General features: G+C 41.4%; 1 protein-coding gene across 4 annotated transcripts in view; it reads left to right on the forward strand.

Moving 5' to 3' along the window:
• The window catches only part of LOC147260392 (histone-lysine N-methyltransferase EHMT1-like), a 50012-nt gene extending 30762 nt beyond the window's left edge, over nucleotides 1–19250 (forward strand). Inside the window, exons 15-23 of one of the 4 annotated variants that reach the window (XM_086206953.1) lie at nucleotides 6362–6516; nucleotides 7801–7968; nucleotides 11543–11687; nucleotides 13495–13572; nucleotides 13786–13901; nucleotides 18026–18112; nucleotides 18200–18278; nucleotides 18504–18679; nucleotides 18764–19250. In XM_086206953.1, coding sequence (XP_086063079.1) covers nucleotides 6362–6516; nucleotides 7801–7968; nucleotides 11543–11687; nucleotides 13495–13572; nucleotides 13786–13901; nucleotides 18026–18112; nucleotides 18200–18278; nucleotides 18504–18679; nucleotides 18764–18860 — 1101 coding nt within the window. In that variant the 3' untranslated portion in view covers nucleotides 18861–19250. The remainder of the gene's footprint in view (nucleotides 1–6361; nucleotides 6517–7800; nucleotides 7969–11542; nucleotides 11688–13494; nucleotides 13573–13785; nucleotides 13902–18025; nucleotides 18113–18199; nucleotides 18279–18503; nucleotides 18680–18763) is intronic. The other 3 variants (XM_086206950.1, XM_086206952.1, XM_086206951.1) reach the window with 3 other exon arrangements.
• The last annotated feature ends 2233 nt before the right edge of the window (nucleotides 19251–21483 follow it).

Raw genomic sequence — 21483 nt, forward strand, 5'->3', positions numbered from 1 at the left:
TCAGTTATCATCAGCTCTGTCTGAGGAGAACCTAAACCCTAAACAGTGCGCCTGTCTGGACAACAGAGCGCACCCAAAAAAGGAGACATGTCATAACATATGCCTGAAGCCACTGGCTTACATGCATAGCATAAAATCAAAAGCATAATCAAAGCTATTTAGGGTCATGTGATATAAGCCGCCTCATTAATTTTTTTTCTCAATGCCTGATGAAGATTCCACAGGATCGAAATGTTTGTTTGTTAATAAATTCCTTTTGAGCATAGACAGTGTGCAGACCACTTTTTCCAAAATATTTGCCACAACTGTACAGCACCTGTTGTTTACTTTCTCTGGAAGTGTACACCCTGCCTCCTCCTCAGATGTCTTAGTACTGGTGGCTAAGTCATGAAGTGCTTGAACAATAATCAGTCAAGTCCTCAAATTAGTTCTAAATCAAAGTGTTACTGAATGAAGACAACTAAAACAGGGGTGATAGCATCTACTTTTTAACTTTGTTAAAAGCAGGTACAATGGCTTGACTTGGGAGGCTGTAAAACCTATAAGCCATGAGGAGGCTGATACCGGCTAAACGCAAGACTGGCGCGTCCATGTAGGCAACTTGTTAGACAAAAGGAATCCTCTTCCACGTCAGTTTGCAGTTACACTGCAATTATGTTCAAACGATGCATGGTTACACGAAAAATATTCAATTGCAAAAAGGGTTCTTCCTGTAAAAATTATCCCATAATGATGGAACGACCTGATGGTCAAAGCTAATATGCTCCGCGATACCATAACACACCTGATTGTCACTGGAAGCCTAGATCTCGACAGGTAACCAATGTCCTCCACTTTCCTCCCAACTCCAACATTTTGCATATAAAATTCAGCAGTTAGTTGCAGTATTTCCCTTAGAAAGTTTTATAGGTGTGGGACAGATTTTGTTTTTTTCTTGATGCTAGATGCGAGAATTTGGTTGATTTTTTTCTTTCTTTTTTTGCTGTTACCATGTGTACACCTGGCCCAAAGCAGATATGCTGGGACGCAATTGGCAAAGCTATCTTACACCCTACACAATTGTGCTTTGTTTTAAAAACAATTAGTGTCAGTATGATAAACAAGAACAGGCAGACACAAACACTACAGTTAATCAGTTGTTATGTTGTGGGCGGCATGGCTCAGGGGTAGAGTGGCTGTCTAGCAACCGAAGGGTCGCTGGTTCGATCCTCGACCCCGGTGACCATGTTGAAGTGTCCTTGAGCACGATACTGAACCCATAATTGCTCCTGATGAGTAGGTTGGCACCTTGCATGGCAGCCTCCACCATCAGTGTGTGAGTGTGTGTGTAAATGGGTGAATGAGATGACACTGTAAAGCGCTTTGAGTGCCGCTAAGGTAGAAAAGCGCGATATAAAATTGAGTCCATTTACCATTTACCATGTTGACTAGGGCCCCACTAATATGGAATTTTTGGGGCAGATGCCGATTACAATATTTGAGAATAAAAATTCAGATAATCCATATATCAACTGATTAAAACTGTTACATTTTTCATATAACTAAATACACAATACCTGCTTTTTGATGCCTTAAATATAGTTCCAAACACTTGTTACAAATTTTAAATTGAAGAGCAACACCCACTATTATCTCAGTAAACATAATACATTTAATGAAGTAGAATTCATGGTGGGGCTGTCATTGGTGAGCTTTATAATGCACAGTATCTAATTAAGAGGTCAATAAGTATATATCTGTAGGGAATAGGCGCCTCTTTGATGTCCTCTTAATGTACTTTCACATTTTCTTTCCTCCATGAATTTATAACTTCGACCAGAAACCCTTTTTCCTCCTCAGCGCCATAAGTTAAAAAACACAGTCTGTGCACTGCTGAAATTAAATGCAGCCCACAACGTTTTTTGCATGGCGACGAAGCATTATCCTGATGTTGACCAGTATTATCTAGTCTGGAGGAATGCAGCTGCCTGAGTGAGCGTAATATTACGTTGAGGAACTGTAACATTACCATTACATCATTCATGGTGCCGTGACTGACTCGATTAGTTTAGCAAGGTAGACAGTATTTAAGCTAGGCTATCCTAACTTTATTTAGCTTGGTAACATATCATATCATGGTTGACTGATAATATCATGAAGCATGACAGACACAATGAGGCATGTCACAGGAAATGGGAAACTTAAGTTATTTTTTATTTCACAAAGTAGTTATTATAAACTTACCGTTTAGGCAAACTGCTTTGTTTTAGTCTTGTATGTGCTGTTGGCTTTTCAGTACCATACACTACTACACTCCCACTCTGTAGGGTTGCTGTGGAGTGTTTCATGAGAGGAGTCAGAGGGCCCTCTACTGGATACACAAGGACATCAGTTATCAAAACACCATATTTACAGCATTTTATTACTGAAACTTAAATAAATTAAAATTGGCATCTATTGGCCAACTTTTGGCCAATAATTGATTATGCTCTAATGGCTATAATTGGCAGATGAAATCAGCCAGCAGATTAATTGGTTGAGCCCTAATGCTAACTATGTTTTAAAAATCTTCTGATCTAATCCTATTAAGTCTATTAAGATTTAGGATTATTATGAAGAGAATTCCTATATTAATAATTACTGACAATAATGTCAGACACATTACACTCCTTAACTTTACGTATATCTCTGTGTGTATATATGTGGGTTTTTGTACCTGCATTTGCCCGGCATTAGGGCACATCAAACTTCCAGACGACCCGGGTCTGAACTCCCACTGTGAGGGCTGCGTGCTTGTGTTTTTTCTCTCGTATGTCATCATGCTGACAACGTCATCATTACACATAAACGAGCGGCGGAACACTGAGAGGTAAACAAACATTGGAAATGTCCGAGTGCTAATGCAGTAAAGGAGGATGGAGTTTTTAGCTAGTCTGGAAGGGAGCCGAAGAAGCTACAGGCGAAACCTGACAGGCGGCACAGTGACAAAATCAGGATGCGACAGTAAGGTCGCGTGAAACCTGAGACGACGTGGGTTGCCTTTTTCACGCTGCAGGCGAGCCGAGCCGATAAACACCAGGGTCCCTTGATGAGTTGGTCGATGCGGGTTGAAATGCCGAGTCGACCCTTTCATAGTGCCCAAAAACCCGTGTTGACCTGCGTTTTTGGTGCAGTGTGAAATGGGCTTATAAGTGGGATAGAGAGGCTGGAGTAGTCTCACAAAAGCCAAACAGTTATTATTGTCAGTCATATTCAATTTCAATTCAGACTACAGAACAATTTATGAACACTTTTAAAGTTTTATAGTTTTTTGATGTTGTTGTTGATGATGTGCTCTATTGTTATGTATTTGTTCTATTATTGTTATATATATTTTTATTGTTGCACTCTGAGCTACCTGCATGCTCCAGCGAGACCAAAATTGTTTGTTATACCCCTTTCACGCTGAAAAACGCGCATCAAAGCGGGTTTTTGGACCCACTTTTGCTCGGCTTTAGGGCGCATTCAAGCTTCCAGCAGAAGCAGGTCTAAGCTCCCGCTGTGAGGGCTGCGTGCCTGTGTGCCTGTCTTTTTCTCTCTCTCGTATGTTATCGCGCTGACAACGTCATCATTACACAAAAAAGTGCGCCGTGTCTCAAACTGCCTGTGATTTTCCCATAAATCACTGTGTCCCTTACTGTTCCAGAAATCTGCTGCTGGATCTCCTCTTTGTTGGGGATTCCCTTTGTCCCGAGGGTGAGACTCAGTTCCTGATCACCCAGTTATGGTAGACTGAGAACAGACACACAGTGACAACTTCTCTTTCAAACAACAACACTTGCAAGGGGAGAGCGAAGCTTCCAAGTCTCTTTAGCAAGACGACTGGAACGGTCTCCGAGCCCCCAGTGGTTCGTGTGTATCTTTATCCAATTTCAAACAAGTGGGTGTTCTCAAGTTACACAAGCATAATATTTCAAAAACATCCCTTCACGTGGCTAATGCAAGATAGTTACAGGCGTGATCGAAAACACGTGGTTAACATAGAAGCTCCTCTATTTCCATATAAGGTGTTAGCTATGCAGAAACCTGTCTGAGACACAGGTGGTTCTCTTCATATGGGGTGTTGGGTTTTCGTTGTTTCCATATACAATGTTTGTGTGAGATGTCCTAGACCAGCACTTGGAGCCTCGGACATAAATCTTAATGCATACTTAAACAGTCATAAACAGTGTGTGTGTGTGTGTGTTTGTGTGTGTGTGTGTGTTCACTTTAGAAGGAAGTTCGTTACAAAATGTGAGTATATAATGAGATAAAATACAAATAACGTGAATATATGATGAGAAAAATGGATGGATGATGAGCAGCTCGAGAACTTCACGGTCTTGCCAGTGCGCTGCCATGATCGATAAAAAAGATGTGCAAGATCGCTCTATAAGTTGTTTATAAACACGGTCGCGCTTGCGCAGTTCACATTAGGGTTCCCTGGTTGGTGGGAGTTCCCAAGCATAGATTAATTCACGTAAGATCATACACATGGAAATTGTTTGAGAAAAAGGAGTGAAATAGAGTTTCGGGGACATCAACAGGAAGACTGATGTTATGGCAGAGGCCAAAACTTTATTGAGAGAAGAGTGAGCAGCTCTCCCAGCCCAGCCCAGCCCAATTTTTATTTATTTTTTTATTTTTTCCCGGAGCTTCCACAATGAAAGCCTGACAAGCTGTGTTGTCGTTGTGTGCGTTGCAATGTTGTCTCTTTTGCAAAGCATACAAACTAGGTGCAAATGTCCGAGCGCTAATGCAGTGAAGGAGGATGGAGTTTTTGGCTAGTCTGTAAAAGAGTCGAAGAAGCTACAGGCAGACCTGACAGGCGGCACAGCACAAAATCAGAATGCGACAGGAAGGTTGCGTGAAACCTGAGACAGCGTGAGTTGCCTTTTTCACACTGCAGGCGAGCCGAGCCAAGATGAGACAAGCCACTAAACACCCGGGTCGCTTGGAGGGTCAGTTGACGCGAGTCAAAATGAGTCAACCCTTTCAGAGTGCTCAAACACCCATGTTCAACCACGTTTTTGGTGCAGTGTAAAAGGGGCTTTAGGCAAAGGGATCTGATGCTATTGTGTTTGGGTATCCAGATGTCCTTTTGGAGTCTCCAAATAGGACTGCTCACAAGTTGGTGTGGGCTAGTCTGCATCGTCTCGCGGGCCGCAAATGGCCCGCGGGCCGCCTATTGGGGAACCCTTGTATACAGGTCATTTTTTGACATTTACTTCAGATTTGGACTGCATGAAGTCAGGACCTGTGTCTGTGGACTAGTGATGCCTGTTCACCCCCAAGATGGTCATGGACCTAGTTTGTCTAAGTCAACATTCAGACTGATCAGTTGGGCGGAACTAAAAACCCTTTATTCTAACCACTGTATCGCCTTGTCAGTATCTCACAGAATCAAACAGCAAGACACCTGAGAATGTCACCTTTCCAAAGCAACCAAGAACACATCTGAGCCTTGAACTATGTGGCAGCTGTGCTGCTTTGAATGTTGGCATGGCGTTTTAACAAAATCACTGAAAAAGGCAGTGATCCTTAAGGGGTTATTTATAGCACACTTGAGTGGCAATTCAATGCGAATTTTACCCAGACACAAGCATTTTAAACTTGGCCCATTGAAGAACCTGTGCTTGGCAGTGGCATGTCACTTCACACATAAGTCACTAGTCAAAGGGCCTAATTGAGACTCAAGATGCCCTGACTTAGGTTTAATTCTATCACCAATAAAAATGTAGATTTCAAATCTTCTCTTCTTAGTGTATTCATTTGATTAGTCATGCACTACAATTTTGTCATGTCCTACATTTCAATTTCTGTATTTGGGGACCGTCAGCAGACATGAGATTAAAATGTATTTAATTAGATTTATTAATTACAAATCCTTTAATTAATTAGATTAATTTTTAATCGCCTGACAGCACTAATAATACACACACACACACACACACACATATATATATATATATATATATATATATATATATATATATAAAATGTGTGTGTATATATGTGGGTGTTTGTATGATTATGTTTAAGTGTGTGTGTGTGTATGTATATATAATATATATCCCCTGTATATGCAAATGTAATTGTATTTGCTAGCATGGAGACCATTTCTGACGTGGGGTTACACATCAATGTTGTGCTTCAGCTTTTTTTTTATTGGGACTCTTTGTGTTTGGGGATTATTTGGAGAAAACATTAGACTTTTCCCGATTAGCTACCGATTACCTCCATCTCCCTTTTCGAAAATGTTTCACCCATTGTGGCTTTAAAATCATAATGCATACAATTTTATGAATTGTCTCACAAATCAATCATCACTGGTCATCACTTCATTTACATGCACCTTGTTTAGGAACAGAACGTTTGCCTGCATTGGGCAGCTCTGTCAGGGTGTGATGAAATGGCCCAAGCTCTGCTGGAGGCCCGGTGTGACCTGGATGCTGTCAATGTCCATGGAGACTCACCTCTCCATGTTGCCGCCAGGGAGAACCACCTGGAGTGTGTTACGTAAGTCAGTTGTCTTTCCTTGGTTTGTGCTGATGTTTTTAAGTTCCTTTTGCTCATGTCTAAGAGGAATACTTTGAGGTCTATCTGATCAGCTGGTTTAATAGAAGGTATGGATTTCTATACTAAAGTTTTTTCAAAATTTTTTAGCCAAGTAAGACCTCAGAAAAAATGAGACACTCCAAGTTCCACCATTATGACTGAAGTTAGCCTACTCTATTTAGCTACTGACAATTCCTGCAGTGTAAATAAACACAAAATACAACCATTTGCAGTGTTGTCAGTCATTACAACTGGCACATATGAGTGTCTCACTCAGTCCACACAGAGATCAAACACCTTTATTTGTGGCTGTGTATGGTGTATCGCAACACATTCACTTGTGTCAGTCCTAAAGGAATTACCGTCTTGTTTTGGGTGACGTCTTTGAATGTGAGAGAGAGACAGACAGACATATGCTGATGGTTGAAAGACATTAACTCTGTCATAAGAGAGTAAGCGGCACAGCTGGAAATACTTTACTGAGTTTATCAGTTGATAATTCAAGACTGAATATGTTTCTCAGCATGTTCCTAACAAATCAAACCACAGAATAATTATCTTTCTCTATGAACCTTTCAATGAGGCATGATGGTTGCTGACAACTTCACCACATACCATGTACTGGCCCTCTGGCTCAGGCACGCGTGATGTAAGTGAACGTGACCAAGTTTTTGGTTGTCATTTGACAAAAAAATTACAAGAAAGATGAAACATTGGGAATTACAATTCAGTTTATTTCATTTCATTTGAACCTCTACCTCTGGAGCCATGCTATCTCCAAAGGTGAAAATAAGAAAGTTGAGCACTTCCCACAGTCGACCTCACCCCCCGTCCAAATTCTCTTCATATTTACTGGTTGGAGGAAGATAACTTGATATGTATGGCTTGATCAGGGTCAGTGGCTTATTTCAGACCTGCCATTAAAATTTGTTTTGATCCAGTTACAAGCGTGCAGCTTTATGTATGCAAGTATACATCTATGGTGTGTGCTTCTATTGACCATTTGTGATCTCACTCTCCGCTTCTTATGTAAGAAAATGGTGTATGTAAAGACAAAATTTGTGATTGCTTTTATCCTTTGTGGACTGCTAGAGAAAATTAAGTTCCATGGTGCATCCCTAAATTATATAATCCAAGATTTCTATCCTTTGGGGTGTTAACGTCCATCTTGATTGATTCCCTGGCATCCAGAGATTATACATTGGGATATTTATTATGATTTTTAAATTCAATGTCCATCTGCAGGTTGTTTCTGTCTCGTGGAGTTGACATCGATCAGAAGAACCGGGAGGGACAAACAGCTCTGGACTGCTGCATTGCTGGCTCCAAGGTTTGGGCCACCCTAAACACCAGCAAGAAACTGAAGGATGCCAGGAGAGTGAGGGACTGTCATGGTGAGCGAGTGCTCAGCAGGTAGATGGCAATACTACTACTTGTGTGTGTGTAAGTGAATGTGTGCTTACATGAGTCGTATGTTTAATGTCTACATTTGTGGAAGTGATTCCCAGTTGTTCTATTGGTTGATTTTTCTGTTGCCTATCTTTTAAAACACACACATACTCTTGAAGGAATAATTTGGGGAATCAAAGACTCAAATTAGAATCTTTAATGGGACAGCAGCACAACGTGTTGGGGATGTGAAAGGGAGACCATACATATCAAACCATACTTTTGTCACACTGCTGGAAAAACACCGACAGTCAAAAAGGGCTTCTTTTTCATGAACAAACTCAACAAAAATGTATCCTGTCTCTTCCACAACCTCAGGAACTTCTGCTGGTACGCCTTTGGCACCAGCTCATAAGTCCGAGGCACAGCCACTTTCACCTTATCAAAATCTCCCCTATCTTCCGGGGGAAGCGAGGAGCACACCTGCTGCGCTTTCCCCACCAGAACACATTGGAGCAATAATGTCCACACGTTTCTAGGCCACTTGAAAGTTGTAGCGACCCGCTCAAACAGCAAAAAATATGTATCCATATCACACTCATTAAGAGGAGGCACTAAACGTATGTATTTAGCGACATCACATTCCGCTGGTCTCCCAGCTGACCCCAAATCCAAGTCTCGCATATGTTATGTATGAATCTTGAGTTTCTTCATCTCAAGTTACTTTGCAAGCTGCAACTCCTTCTCCCTAATGGACAAATGCTGCAACTCAACCTCAAGTTCCTGAAGCCTCACTGACTCACCCACAGACTGAGACACCTGCTCAGGAGCAACCCGCACCGCAGGCAAGATCCCTCTGCCAATCAGTGCTGCACACAGCTCCTGCACCAGAACGCCTTTCTTGCCCGCTTACACATATCCACCCCATAATGCTCAGCAATCACAAACAGATTCTCCTTTTTACAATGCTGGACCACCTCCAGCGATGGATTGTCCACGAACTCCTACAGCTTAAATTCAATCCCTGCAGTTTACAGCACGCACTGTGCTACAAACAACCTGCTGCAATCACAGCAGCTCACTTTAAACAAATCCCGAAAGATCAAAAGCAACAAGCCCCCAATTTATGTTATGACCCCTGTCAAATAATCACAAAACATCACAGGAGAACTAACATCAGGACAAGGATGGAGTGTTATAAATGAGTTTATTCAAAACTAGGAGAGATGTCAGGCGTGGGCTGGACTGGAGAACAAAAGAAACACAAAGAGGAAAAAGGAACGGATGGCCACCTCAGCCAACCTGTGATGGGCCGTTGAACTTTGTCCTTTCAATACCCCAGCAGCAATTACACACGTGGACACCTGGGACAGAAGAAACACAGAGACATTAAATTCCCAGGCCAGTAGAGGGAGACAATGTAACAGAGTTGCATGAGGAAATCCTCAATTTATATAAAGCAGAGAGAAAGACACAACAGAGATGAAAAGTGGATGTGTGACTTGGTGTTTCTGTGCAACAAACTGTGCTCAGCATCCAGCTTCAGGTATAGTACTGTGTTACACCTACACATATGGTGCAGTGAGAGCTTTTGAAGCCAAGCTGCACCTGGTGGAGACTCAGATGCAGCAAGGTAACTTGGTACACTTCTTTGTTGGCAGACAAATCAAACCAAACAAACAGGGCTCCATTGCTGTGTTCCCACCTATGCATTTTACCCATGAGAAACTGAGAGCATTTGACACAGAGTTCAGGGTTTCCCTCAGTATATTACAGTCATTGAGGACTGGCGGGCCTAACTTGTTCCAACCCCCGGTAGTCTAAGCATCATTTATTTAACTTTTTAAAGAGGTATTTAGACTCCAGTTACAGTAGAGCAGTTAGGGACAGGGAACAGATATAATTTGAAAACCAAACAGTGATATAGTCTGGTCAACAAGTGAGTGCAGCAGATCTGAGATTTGTTTTCCTTTTCTACACCGGATAACTCCACCTTAAACCACTCCCAACTATCACATGCTAACTTAACCTTATGACCACACAACACATTATAGAATATGTCAAAAGTAAAAGCTATAAACTTAGACCTCTAGTGGAAGAAGTCAGACCCTGGAGGGGGTCAGGGCAAATGACCGGGCCCTTTAAACCCAAATAATAAAGCTCATGATAACATTTTACAACATACATATGCCTTCAACAGCGGGGCTTACAAGCTTCAGCACCATGGAGAGCAGCTATGTCATTTTGAAGTCCATCAAATGGACATGAAGTATGACAAACCAAGAGAACAACAAAAACATTAGGCTACATGGTCACTATGATAAAACAACACAAATTCAAAGCAGTTTAACTATTTCAACTCAGAGCCTGTATCAGTAGCTATAAAGTTTAGTTTAGTATCTTTTAATATTGGCGTCCTGGATGTTTTCAGCAAAATCGGTCCGATCATTCATAAAACATTCCAGAGGAGGGTTTTCATCATCCGCGGTCTGAGTTTCATCTGTAACAGGGGGAGACCTGTGGCTGCTTTCATTTCCAGTGTCCAGCGTGAGTGAGGAGGGAGGCTGCTTGTCAGGTACCAGGTCTGGCTCTACCCTAGAGCAGCAGCCACGTTGGTGGATGGTTGGTGACGAGTTTTACCCAAAATAAACTTGGAGACAATATCGGCAATCCACTTGTAAATTTGCGTGTCATAAAGTTACACGTGAGAGTGAAAATAAAGCCAGTCATGCAGCACAACATTTTATTCAATATTTTACACCTACTACATCACTAAAGTCAGTCATTCTTGGGAAGTTTTCAGCAACCATGAGACAGTCCTGACTGGGGCAACCTATATAACCCCTGTACAATAGTACATGATGAGTGGTATTGAACAGTCTAAGCCCATTCTCTGGGGTTCCTCTGGACATGTCAGGGGAGGGCCCGCGTTCTCCCACCTCTCCCAGCCATAGTAGAGGCCCAGCTCTCTCAAGTCCCACCTCCTATTGGGGCCTGGGCCAGGGGCGTGATGCCCCCCCTGTAGCCCCGCCCCTAACTTAGACCATTTTTCAGTCTGAAAAATAGTTGAGGGCTGTTTTATTTATTTTTATTATTGTTAAATGTGACCAGCATTACAAAACATGTTTTAAGAAGCCATCATGACTTAATTCAAGTTTAGTGCAAATACTTGATATTATTTATTTTAAATTAGTCATATTTTCAAATCTCCAGTCAACTTTAACATTGACTTAATATAAATTCTCAATCCCCAAATTCCATTCTTGAATCTGTTATGATACAGTTCAGCCGCTCAGCTGTGGGGTATTGTGATGGGATTCACAATCTTTCAAATATCCATGATGTTATACTACCACATGCTGCACCCCTTTATGAAGTGATTGCTTGTTGTTTGGGGGCCACGAGTTGTATGCTGACACAAAATCTCCCTGACAATCTCACAAAGGGAGTGTGTTTATGTGTCTCTCTCTTTCTCTCTTTCTTTTACACACACACAGAGCATCTTAATGTTTGTGTCTCTGTTATGTTTAAAATACACTCCTATCTACATACGTGATATAATAGACACCCCCCCACTCTTCTGCTTTTCCTTCAATAGGGATATTTCCCGGGGATACGAGGCCATTCCTATAACCTGTGTCAATGGTGTTGACAGTGAGCCATGCCCTGAAAACTTTAAATACATACCGGAGAGCTGTGTGACGTCCCCACTGAACATTGATAAGGACATCACTCACTTGCAGGTGAACTCACATTACCCTGGCCCCGAACATACTGCTTAACTCCAAGCTGCAACTTCATGTTTTCCACCATTTGAAATGCATGAATATCAATATGTAATAAAATGGATGATTATGGCCATTTTTGTTGCATTGATTAAACAGTAGAGAATGAATGCCATTTTTAATGGTTATTTTATTTTTCTCTTGTACTAAAGTCATATTTCTAAGTGCAGGAATTTTGAACCAGTTGCAGCAAGCAGAAGGGAAGGTTTAGCAGAACATGGTGCAACAGTTGCAGTTTCAGCAGCAGAAAGTGATGGCCCATGGGAGTAATTTTTTTTCATTATTCAATTAAAAATAAATTTAGAGTAAGTCATTTAAAAAAACAGATGTGACAGCAAAATACACAAGATTGATTCATAGGCATAACTTTGCACTGCAATCATTTTTAATGAAAAGTATAATTAATGCGTAATTATCTTATAGTTTTGTTTGCAAATAAAAGTTGTTTCTCCACATATGCTGGGGTGTTCTTTGTTATCTATTTTTGCAGTCTACCATAAGGTTTGAGAGCAATCAAAAATGATTTTGTTTTAATGAATATGAGGACAGAACCTGAACTGAAAGATGAGAGACACTTTGCTTTTGGTATGTTGTAATCAGAGTGACAGCTTGACAACAGCTATTGCAGAAGTAAGTAAGCAGATATTGGAGGATTTATACCATAATGTTGAGCTTGAACACGTCATCTATATTATTTTCGTTAAGCAATATGATATGTTGTTATGGGCTGCTAGCCCAACTCATTCAGCATGTTTCTGTTTTCAGTTTGGTAAAGATGGAAGCATATTCCATCAAACTGATTCTGACTTCCAGGATCAACAACTCATAAGTGAAACACTATTTAAAAAAACAAACAACAAATTTCTCCAACTGCAGTAACACAGTCGAGCTACAACCTATTTTTTTTTATCCTAAGAAGCTGTCCTTGAGCATCTATGAATTACATTATGTGTGAAAGTTGAAAGTCAAATCTTTCTTGATTGCAGCGGGTTTTGATTCGTGTGGAAAATAATAAACCACAAACATAATACCAATCTGCTTCTTCAATGTATTAACTCCGCAAATGTAATGCATTTCACAAACACAATAACTGCTAACTCCAACAAATGTAGTACTTGTGGAAGGTTAAAAGAATTTTTGAAAGCAGTACATTGTCACCTTCCTACAAAAGTGACAAATTTACTACAAGTATCATTAATCACTAATTTAATCTAAACATGCAGTTTAAAAATGTTGCTATCTCGTACTGTCTTCAACAGCCAATTACATTTTCTTCTTGCATAGTCTAGTTCTTTAGATAAGTGGCCAACATGGGGTCTGGAGTCTATTGAGGGTCCACATTAAATTGATATATTGTTAAACTTTAATATTATTTATAAGAAGCTAACACAATAAGAAAATGTACACGATTGCTTTGACCATGAGTTCAGTGCTTCATTGCAAGAGACAAAATATCATTTTATGGGGGTCAACAACAACAGTCAGGCATAACATGGAACAACATGTTGGTAGTATTTTATTTTCTGTGAAAATCAATAATCCGGTGTGGCTTCCATAGGAACTTAGCAACAGAACCTAGAAAGCATAACAATCCAGTTAAGGTCAGATGGAAAATGTCCAAGCTTACATCAAAGTCTTTGAAAGGGTTCCTGAATTACAGTGTGAGCAGAAACATTGAGAGGTGGCAGTTAAAGGTATAGAACAAAAAATAAAGTTCCCAAATGTCAAAATGCCCTCATTCCTTATGTTGAATTATCTTTTTCAGCACTGCAGTTGCACAGACAATTGCTCGTCCAGTACCTGCATGTGTGGTCAACTCAGTCTACGCTGTTGGTATGACAATGTAAGTGTACACACACAAACACACACACTGATTTTGGTTCTCATAAGTTATACTGTACTCTGTGTCTGACATACAAGGTCCAGGTAGTGGTTCTCAAACTTTTTCAGATTCTGCCCACCTGATGTAACTAGAAATATTTTCAGGGAACCAGTGTGCTTTGTGCATCCATGCCTTATTTTCATCCTTGGTTGGTGCTTCTGGCTTTGTATGCAGGAGGGGCGTCTACCTCTGGACTTCAACCATCATGAACCACCAGTGCTCTTTGAGTGTAACCATGCCTGCTCATGCTGGAGGACCTGCAGAAACCGAGTCGTCCAAAATGGAATGAGGTGAGAGGACATTTGCAGCTCTTCCATCTGTCAGCTCACTACTGCTGTCATATTATTAGAGTTCCGAGCCCAAAAGGAGTGACATCACACGTTCCCTCGAGCGAGCTGAATTTCCTGAGATAGGTCACACCCATTTTGTCCTATACATTTTTTTTCGCATAATGGCGAAATCACAAAATTTACTTTTTGAAACTCCTAGATGATAAGTCCAATAAGGAAGTGGTGCAATATCTTATTAACAGAATGTCCTATCAGCACCAGACTTTACAATATTGGTCCACATACATCACAGAATGTCTGTTCTCAATTTGGCCACCATTTACGCCTAGGTGACACCAAAACCATAACTAATTTTTATCTCAGTAATGATATGTCCAATAGATACCAAATTTGGTTAGGTAATTCAGCTCCCCACTCTAAACATGAAAATTAGAATCAGAAATCCTTTATTAATCCCTTGCAGGAAATTGTTGGATTGTAGTGCTCCATTTTACAGTAAAGATAAATAAGGAGGAAGTAACCTATCGAAGATATAGATAAAATAAGATAAATAGAAATGAAACACAATCTCAAAAATATTAATACAAACAATATATAATAAAGAAAAATAGAAAATAAAGAAGATAAGGAGGTATCTTTGTACATATTTACATTTTTGCACTAGTGAATAGGATTTTGTTTTATTGCACAATTTTAACAAGAGAAACAACTCCATAAGATGGGCTGTATCTAAGAGGGAGGAGTTAAACACTTTGATAGCCACCGGCAAGAATGATTTGTGGTGCTCAGTGGTGCAACGTGGGGGGATGAGTCTCTGGCTGAAAGTACTTTTCCTGCTAGCATGTGATAGAGGGTGTGAAGTGTTGTCCAAAATGATCCTAACAACATTCTCCTCTCTGACACTGCTGTCCAGTCCAATTCCCCTCCCACAACATGGCTGGCTTTGCGGATAAGTTTATTAAGTCTGTCGGCGTCCTTCACCTTTAGTCTGCTGCCCCAGCACACCACAGCATGGCCATTACAGACCCAAAATATCCGCAGCATTGTCCGACAGGTGTTGAAGGACCTCAACTGCCTCAGAAAATAGAGGCGAATTTGGCCCTTCTTATAGAGGGCGTTGTGTTTTTAGTTCAGTCCAGTTTATTGTCCAAGTACACCCTTAAATACTTGTAGTCCTCCACCATATCCACACTGGTCCCATGGATGGAAACGGGGGACACTGGAGCCCTAGTTTTCCTCATGTCCACCACCAGCTCCTTGGTCTTTGCCATGTTGAACTGCAGATGGTTCTACTCTCACTAAACTAGCCACGTTTACATGCAGACTTTTTCTTCATTCCGATTGAAATTATTCCTATTGAAGAGTTCAGGTCAACTGTTTACATGTGACGTGATCTATTCCGATCTGGTGTTTACATGTGCCACTTCATTTAATCGGAACCACCCATAATTTCGTCCATCAGCTCGAAAAACGGAAAGTTTGTGGGATCATATCCACTTTTGTTGTGCTGTTTAGCCTTGTAGTAGCCGGTCTTCAGAGTTTTCCAGCGGTTTCTAATTTGTTCGACACTTCGGTCGATGCCGGCTTCGTTGAGTTTTTCGTGGACTTTTTTGAACAGTTCAGAATTTCTTGTTTTCCTTCCGTCTAAGTTTGTGATAATGTTCAGGTCTTCGAGAGTTTGTATTAAAAATAAACTCTCCGCCGCAGACCAGTTCTGCGTGTACTGCTGCTTGGAAGCTGCCATTTTTGTCAAGTGAGGAAACGTCACTGTGCATTTACATCAAGACAGAGCATGAAAGAACACAGCCTGACAGCATTCCGTTTCACCGTTTACATGATAAGATTTTACATCTGATCGGTTTGGGAAAAGGACGATTCTACCCCTGTGAAACTGAATGAAATTCCATTTGGTTTAGGCCTCTTTATTCAGATTGAGGTGTTTATATGGAACATTTTTATTTGGTTTGGGCTTCTTATCCGATTCTAATTGGAGTATTAGGCTCCTTGTAAACCCAGCTAAAGTTGTCCACCACAGCCCTGTACTCAGTCTCGTCACCCTTGTTGATACATCCAACTACTGCAGAATCACCAGAAAATTTCGGAAGGGTGACAGGTCTCGGTGCAGTAGCTGAAGTCCGTGGTGTACAAGGGGAAGAGGAAGGGAGAGAGGACAGTCCCTTTGGGAGCCCCAGTGTTGCCACAAAAAAACATGTTTAAGCCGCTAGGTGGTGGAATAATTAAATACTGCATAATTTCTGAACCAAAATTTACTCAAATATCTTGTCACCATTGTGCCATGTGCCATTCATGATTAACAAAAATTTTACAAATTTGACCGCTGGGCACTATAATCATGATGTTTTGGTGTAATGTATACCTCCCAGCGGCACGGTGGTGCAGTGGTTAGCACTGTCGCCTCACAGCAAGAAGGTTCCGGGTTCGAGTCCTGGCTTGGGCATGGGATCTTTCTGTGTGGAGTTTGCATGTTCTCCCCGTATCTGTGTGGGTTCTCTCTGGTACTCCGGCTTATTCCCACCGTCCTAAGACATGCAATTGGGGACCAGGCTAATTGGATACTTTAAATTGACCGTAGGTATGAATGTGAGCGTGTCTCTATATGTTGGCCCTGCGATGGACTGGCGACCTGTCCAGGGTGTACCCCGCCTCCTGCCCGTAGCTGCTGGGATAGGCTCGAGCCCCCCACAACCCTTAGTTTGTTGTTCATTTCATTTTCTGAAGGAAGTTGTTTCAGAAACTCCGAAGGGTCACTGAAAGAACAGCAAAAAATATAATTGACAAAATGTAACAAAACTAAATTTCATTTTTAATGAGAAATAGTTATTTTATCAGTAAGAGTTGTTTTCTTTTTGTTCATATTTGCAGTCCAAATGAAGAAATTAAGAGAGAGGGAGGAAAACACTCTTTCTGATCATTACATATTCCACAGATAAATGGTATGGAGGTGATGTCCATGAAAAAACATTGATCAGTTTTAAAAAACAAAATTCACACTTTGGTCAAGGTCACACTAACTGCTGGTTTACTTCCTTAGAAACAAATACAGAAACTGATCCTTTTTGGATTGATCAGAAACAGACAATGATGTCTTGTTTAACTTCAACTTGGCATACAAGCACCCTCAGCCAATCAGTTTTCTTGTGCCAAGACCAGTCGGGAGAATGGTGAAAACGTCATTTTCTCTGAGAAACTCCACTAGTGGATCACTTTTTTTTCTTGTTTAACTACTGTTATTGAGCCCATTTCTACAAAAATTGTACTTAAGGCTGTGTTTATTCCATATACTTGAACTTTGTTACTTGAGGGCTCAAGACGTTTTTATCACTGGGAGTGCTGCAAGGCCTAACTGATAACCTTTAGGATTATGTATTTGAGAATAAGGATAATAGTCCAATGTTAGGAATTCCAAGCATAAAGTGTAGTGCAGTAACTATTTATTTTCATCACTGTAATCACCAATATCATTACTGACAGTGTTTCACTTTTTTCAGTTCAAAAATTTGTAGTCCTGCTAAATGATTTCAGCAATGACAATTTCTGGTCTGCTGTCCAGTCAGATGCTGTTCTCATCTTCCAGTTCTTCTACTTTTTTCTTAATGCTAGCGTCCAATCAGGACCAGCCAAAGATCATTAAGGGACCGGATAGTTATCCGCCATGTTCTAAAAGTCTGTCTCATGCAGCCAAAGATCAACGACAAGTGACAGAATAGTTAAATGCAAGTCTCTCACCACATATTCTTGCCATAGTGGAGCACAGAGACTTGCTTTTGGCGGAAACCAAATCATTGATTAGAACGGCCATAAATAGCTGTGGTGACTGTGGAGCAGCGAGAATTCACTGGAGACTTGTAGAAATTGATTTTTTTAGATTTGGGGATTTAAATGAGACTTACAAGAGCCACAACCAGCCATAAGAGTCAAGTCAAGTGAGTTTTATTTGTATATGCCACTAATTCATGATGAGAAAATACAACCTTATATGGAGATAATGGAATAGAAAAATAGAATTTCAAACTTTGCCTTTCTTGGTCTCCTGAGGTTAGTCCTCGTAGTCATGTTACAGTCTGCTCCATTAGCTCCTGATGACATAAAGACTTTTGTTTCAGAATGAGACTGCAGCTCTTCAGGACCCAGACCATGGGCTGGGGAGTGCGGGCCATGCAGGATGTCCCTCAGGGAGCATTCATTTGCGAGTAAGGACATGCCCTCAGAGTCAATGTTTTCCACCATGAAAAACTGACAAACAACTATGCTGAGGTCTTCCCTCTCTGCTTTCACAGGTATGTGGGGGAGATCATCACTGATGCTGAGGCGGACAAACGGGAGAATGATTCTTTCCTCTTCACCCTGGATAATAAGGTGATTGAACATGCAAGCAGTTGGACACGTCCTCTACTAGGACAGCTCAGTGCACCCCCCACACAAACACTGTCCTTGGGTCTTTAGTCCACTCACAAATTATGTCCCGCTTTTGAAGTACCCATGTATGTAGGTAGGTATCTTCTCTTCCACCCAGTTAATATCAACCTGCTCACATGAACACTTTGTCAGTAAAACCAAGGGGTGATGTGTGTTCTTGTGCAGGTGGGTGACATCCACTGTATTGACGCAAGACTGTTTGGTAACATTGGCCGATTCATCAACCATCTGTGTGAGCCCAACCTGCTGGCTGTGAAGGTGTTCACTATGCACCAGGACCTCCGCTTCCCTAGGATTGCCCTGTTCTCTAGCAGGCCCATCAAGGCTGGAGAGCAGATGGGGTGAGGTAGTGAGTGAAGCTGTTGTCAAATATTCAAATAAAGATGCAATGTCTGATGAACAAACTGCTGTCTCCTCTTCCTCAGGTTGGACTATGGTGATCACTACTGGAGGGTAAAGAGCAAGTACCTTAGCTGCCAGTGTGGCTCACTCAAGTGTCGCTACTCCTCCTCCAGGAGATAGACAACTCACTGACCAACACATACTCTTTCAGCATCACTGACGTCAGTAGCTCTGAGGTAGTCTCAGGTGGGAGTGGCACTGGTTGGAGTTATCAGGCAGGAAACAGAAGAAAACCGACTACAAAACCAGAAGATGCAAGGTCACTTCCCTTGATAATGAACCACCTACGAGAAAAGCAATGAGACGATTTTAAAATTGACATACGCAAGTCCTATTGGTGCAATATTGGTCAAGTGATAGTGTTTTTTAGCGTGAACATGACTTTTGTGATTCATCGGATCATTGATTAAACATTTCTTAAAAAAAAAAGTTTTCCTTCATTATTACCTCCTTTGCTACCATAGAGATCATGTTTCTGTTGGTCATTTTGAGAGTCCATTCCACAATTCGATGGTGAACATATTCTAATAGAGAGGGGATGGCTACTCACTCTCTGTAGAAAGGTTTCTTTTGTTTGATGTTGAGTTCTTCACTTCCCAACTGTGACAAACATTTCTTCAATGGCATGATGAGCCAAAGCAAACCTTCAGCATTTTTTACCTATGAGTCAAGTTAGACCAGGGGTGTCAAACTGATCCAGTAAAGGGCCGGTGTGGCTGCAGGTTTTCAATCCAACCAAGCAAAAGCAACACCTGATCCAACAAATGAGCTGTGTGGACACAGCTTGATTGATTTCAGTTGATTCAGGTGTTGCTTTTGGTCGGTTGGAATGAAAACCTGCAGCCACACCGGCCCTTTACTGGATCAGTTTGACACCTGTGCGTTAGACTAATAAGCTCAGTTCAAACATCTGCCACTCATCCTCATCTATTCTAATCATCTTCAGGATAATTTGTTCTGTGAAGATTCTTCAAAGACTATCTGATGTTATCTCACAAAATTTTCAATTTGTTTTGAATATTTCATCAATATGTCATTAAGGGTAGGTACATTTATACTTGGACAGTGAGACAATTTTTGTTATTTTAGCCTTTAAGAAACACATTCAATGTAAAGTCATACATATGTACATGAATTCTAAACTTGCACTATGAGTGGGATCCATGCCCTCACAGGTCATGGTTTGGTTCGAAAGGGATGTTTCTTTGTCGATAACCCTTGCAATTTTTCTGGAATCAAAATAATTTGGACAACATCAATGGTGTAATTACACTGTGCACATTTTTTTTATCAAAAAGGACAAAAAGCCTTAGGAGTTTGAAGAAGGACATTTTTCAGTTTACGCATTGTGTTATAGCGCCCCCTGGTTGGCACCAAATTTGGCACATACGTTTATGTATTGCTAATGTCTGGACCAATTTTAATGTTAATTGGGAACACTTGCAAAAATACATAACACTTCTTTTGACTGCAGGTTACAGGAAGTGGATCAGTTATAACTTTTTGATATTTACACTTTGCAAAGAGTATCTGTATGCCATATGTACAAAGTTTCATGTTGTCTGTCGAAGAACCTAGGACGAGTTTGAAAAAGGTTTACTCATTCGACGCAATTTTGCAAAAAAACTTTTCAAAAGATAATAAGTACGTGTCATACATTACCAGATTCAACTGGCATTGGGGAATACAGAAATATATGAATTTAGGCTGTGCAATGTTGTCAGTGGGAGCCATTGTGATATGCCTATACATGGCATGGCTTCTAATGGCATTGGGTCAATAGTGTTTATCCATGATGTGGCAGAAGACAAAAGCAGCCATAGGAATTCTGAAATTTATAGATGGGTTTCTTGAGTAAAAAAAAATACTGGGTGCGCATGCAATCAGGGGGCAAAAGACTGCTTTGTAGTGACTGAAATCAGTGTAGATGCCAAGTTCGCATGACTCGATTGCAATAAAATGTCATTTCAGATAAAAATCTCTTTGACTTTCATGGTATGACAACCCCGAAAGACCCTTGCTGAAGAACGTAGAAATACGTGCGTGTATGTGTGTGTATTAAATGAGATTACATGCGTGTTTAATGAGTTCACAGTATGCATGCACCGTATGTCTCTAGAAAGATTCTCTTGTTTTGAAAACCACAACGGAAGTGTATTAATTCCGGCTGACTTGATCCCGGTGTAGCGCTCGACTCCCTGTCGCTATGGAAACAGGGCCGGTCCAGGTGGAGCCGCTGACTGGCGTCTCCCGGGTCACGTGCTAGTCTCGGCTGACTAGTGCTGCACGTTAGTGAGGTGGGAGAGGCGTCACCCGTGGAGCTCCCGTTATACAGCAGTTGTTTGTGGATTCCCGGTGACAGTCGGCCGCCTTTCTGTTTCCTCAGAGACAGATGATACACGATGGGATGTAAAAGTCTGTCTTGGAGCAGCGAAGTCACGTCGGAGTGAGTGAGCGAATGACTGTGTGAGGGGACGAAAGGCGGTGGGGAGTGACCACCGAGGGACCCATAGACAGCAACGGGACGCGGGGATGCCCCTGGTCTCCTCCGGCTCTCCCCCGGCTCTTCTCTTTCTTCAATTCCCTCCCACAATGGCTCGTTTTGAGGATGATCTACCCAGCCGCTACGGGGGCAGCGGCCCCGCCGGCCCGACCAGAGGGGCCAGCCGGCCATCGGGGCCTCCGGGGGGCCCGAGGATCTACAAGCAGACGATGGCTCAGAGAGCTCGGACAATGGCCATCT

The sequence above is a fragment of the Aulostomus chinensis genome, chromosome 6, assembly GCF_037954235.1.
Source record: "Aulostomus chinensis isolate RoL2024-O1b breed Wild chromosome 6, RoL_Achi_v1.0, whole genome shotgun sequence".
In the NCBI taxonomy this organism is placed as follows: domain Eukaryota; kingdom Metazoa; phylum Chordata; class Actinopteri; order Syngnathiformes; family Aulostomidae; genus Aulostomus; species Aulostomus chinensis.